Source organism: Myotis lucifugus, unplaced genomic scaffold, assembly GCF_000147115.1.
Source record: "Myotis lucifugus unplaced genomic scaffold, Myoluc2.0 scaffold_31, whole genome shotgun sequence".
In the NCBI taxonomy this organism is placed as follows: Eukaryota; Metazoa; Chordata; class Mammalia; order Chiroptera; family Vespertilionidae; genus Myotis; species Myotis lucifugus.
In genome coordinates, this window is record NW_005871079.1 from 6264775 (window position 1) to 6268159 (window position 3385).

General features: G+C 34.4%; 1 protein-coding gene across 1 annotated transcript in view; it reads left to right on the top strand.

Annotated features, from left to right (window-relative positions):
• Positions 1-3385, top strand: part of CEP78 (centrosomal protein 78) — a 29401-nt gene that overhangs the window by 7339 nt on the left and 18677 nt on the right. The window contains exon 6 of the mRNA XM_014454143.1: positions 1433-1607. Within this exon, the coding sequence (XP_014309629.1) occupies positions 1433-1607 (175 nt within the window). The remainder of the gene's footprint in view (positions 1-1432; positions 1608-3385) is intronic.

The following is a 3385-nucleotide window of genomic DNA, read 5'->3' on the forward strand; positions in this document are numbered from 1 at the left end:
ACACTGTACAGTGTATACCTACTATATTTAGGCCTAAAATACTTACTGATACTTAACTTAAAGCCTTTTTTAATAGTTGATGGTATAAGTCAGGGATAGGTAGACTATGGCTAGTGAGCCAAATTCAGCCCGTCACCTGTTTTTTTAAAGGTTTTTCTGGAACACCTTTGTTAACATAGTAAGTATGACTATTTTCACCCTGTACATCGAGTTGAGTAGTTGCAACAGAAACTGTATGGCCCACAAAGCTGAAAATTTTACCTTTGGGCCTATACAGAGCAAGTCCATGACCCCCAAGAAAACAGTTAAGAGCAAGGATTCTAAAAGCAAATGGCCTGGGTTCAAATTCCAGCTCTCCCATTTCATAAACTCTGTGCCTTATTATGTGGGTTAAATGAACTAATTTTGTATAAAATAGTGCCTGGCATGTAATAAGCACTATGTAAATGTTTGCTGTTATTTCCACTGTTGCTTTAATAAGTTATTGTTAATAGAAAAACAACACTAATATTTTCCTTTTATAGTGTCATAAGAACTTTCTTGTTCAAGAATGTAATGAGATATTTGCTTTTATTTTTAAGTTTTTTAGAGAAAGGGGGAGGGAGGGAAAGAAACATCAATGTGAGAGAGGAACATTGATCGATTGCCTTCTATACATGCCCCAACTAAGACTGAACCCAAAACCTAGGTATGTGCCCTGGCCAGGAATCGAACTGTCACCTTTTGGTGTATGGGATAACACTCCAACCAACTGAGCCACTCTGGCCAGGGCAGATTTTTTTCTTTTATCGTCAGTTTTTCCTGTTGCCAAAATTTATTTTATGAATATAGAGAATTGAATATGCCTTTCATACAATACCTGTGGTTAAAAATCAAACCATCAGTTTTGTAAGGCATGTCAGACTGGCTTTGCATACACAGTTGGTTTGCATACCCTAAGTAGTATTGGAACCTCTGTATTTATTTTTGTATCATTTAAGAAACTTGTGTAGTATATAATGTACATAAAATATATGCACAGAATTTCATGTATATAGTTTATTAATAAATAAGGTTCATGTTTTTAAAATGTGGGACGCCCAGTCAAGCATTTGGAGACCTCTGAAGAACAGAATTTAGAGCCTCAACAATGCTAGAATTTAGAATCTATTTCCTGACTTGGCAGATAAAGAAAATAAAACTCATAGAATGTAATTGAGTTGTCAATATATACCTAATCAACAACAGGCCATCCAGTGCCTTATAATTGGCAGACTAGAATCTGGGTCACTGGGCCCCTAAACCACAATTGAGTAAACTCTTCAGTTGACTCTCCTGGCATATATACTGGGGGGGTGTGTGTGTAAATCTCAAACATAATAAGCCATACTCACTATGCATATCCGGTTCCCATATTCAAGTGACTTACTTTCATCTTATTAAACCTTTGAAGTATCAGACCATGAGAAGACATGAAGAAACCTGGGCTGAGAGTCTTCGTTACCGGAGACCTGATCTTGACTGTATGGCTGGCTTGAGGCGCGTCACTTTGAATCGCAACATGCTCATTGGTGACTTGGGTGCAAGTGCTTTTGCAGAAACTCTTACTGAGGATTTATGGCTTAGAGGTAAATTCTAAAATTGAAAATACTGAATTTTATAATATTAAATTAGTTTTTGGCATAATATCATTGTCGTATTTTTTAAAGCCTCATTTTTTCCTAAATTTTTTATTGTGCTTTTAAACTTAAGAGTTGCATAGATATATATTTTAATTATCCATAATCTTAATAATTCCCAGGCATAATCACTGTTCATTTTGATATATGCACTTTCAGTCTATTTTTTTATAAATATACTTGTACACTTAGAGATTACAAAAATGGAATTGTAGTGTACTTACTATTCATATCCCTACTTTTTTTTTTTTTTTCAGAGAGAGGGAGAGAGAGATGAAAACATCAATGATGAGAGAGAAACATTGATCGGCTGCCTCCTGCACACCCCCCACCCAGAATCGAACCGTGACCTCCTGGTTCATAGGTAGACACTCAACCACTGAGCCACACCAGCCGGGCCATATCCCTGCTTTTTTCACTTAATGGAATATTATGTAGTACTCCATTATATTGCTGTGCAATAGTTTAATCAATTATTTGCAATTAGATTTAGACAATTTGTGCTTTTTTCTGTTGGTAACAGTGTGTATAGTGAGCATTTTGTATGTACATCTCTGTGTCCGTCAGGATTACTTCTGTAGAATATGTTACTAAAAGTGGAATGACCAAGTGTGACATATTTTTAAGACTGGATATATGTTGCCAAATTGCCTGCCAGAAATACTGTGCCAATTTATAATCTACACTAACAGTGTATGTGAGACCTGCACCCTCACGAACACTGGCTTGTTTCAATTAAATGCAAGTTGGGTTATTTCAAATTTTATAATTTTTTTCATTTAGTATAGTATGAACATCTTAACAAGTCAGTAAATTTACATCTGCCACATTATTTTTAGTGGCTGTTGAGAGTTCCATAATATGGATATGCTATACTTAGCTTATTCATTCTTGTTAGATATATAAGCTATTTCCAGTTTTTCACTATAATAACACTGATATACATCCTTGCCTACATCTCTGATTATTGTTTATGGTTAAATTCTTAGAAAAAGAATTTTTCTGGGTCAAGAGTATGCACATTTTAAAGGCTTTTGCTATATGGTTTTGGCCTAATCTGATAAGAAAACAGTCACATTTGATTGTTTTAATTTGTATTCATTTGATTTACTAGTGAGATTTACTGGCTTTTTTTTTTTTTTATCAGTTTGGCTAGTTGGATAATTATATCCTGTGTCCATTCTGTGGTAAGAGTTTGTGAGTGTTACATCATATTCTCTTAGATCCATATATCTGACTTCTTATTTCTGTGTACCATGAGGTTTTGAAAGACTTCAGCTATTTTAACGTAATGGTATATTAACACTTACAGTGGTATAAAAACTCTTTTTTTAAAGACTCACATAGTTTCCTCTTATGTATACTTATATCAGTGCTTTTGTGATGATCCCTTTGGTTTAGATGAGTAGGTTGTACAACCTCAGAACTAATGGTATTCATGGTCATTTGTTCTTTTCTTTGTCTGACCTTTTACCAAGAGAGAGTTCTTGAGTATCATTCTTTCATGGTGGGTTTTTGGCATATTTAACATATTTTTTATTAGGTACTCACACATTCTTTGGATTTGTCATTATTTGCGTACTCTTAGACTTCTTTTGTCTTTTTTTATTCTAAATCTAATGTTACCACATTTTTTTCTATTTTCCCCTTTTAACTAGTGTCTAGAGTAAATGGAGCTCAGATCATGATCAAAAGAATTGTACTGCAATTGCTGAGCCCACTCAGTT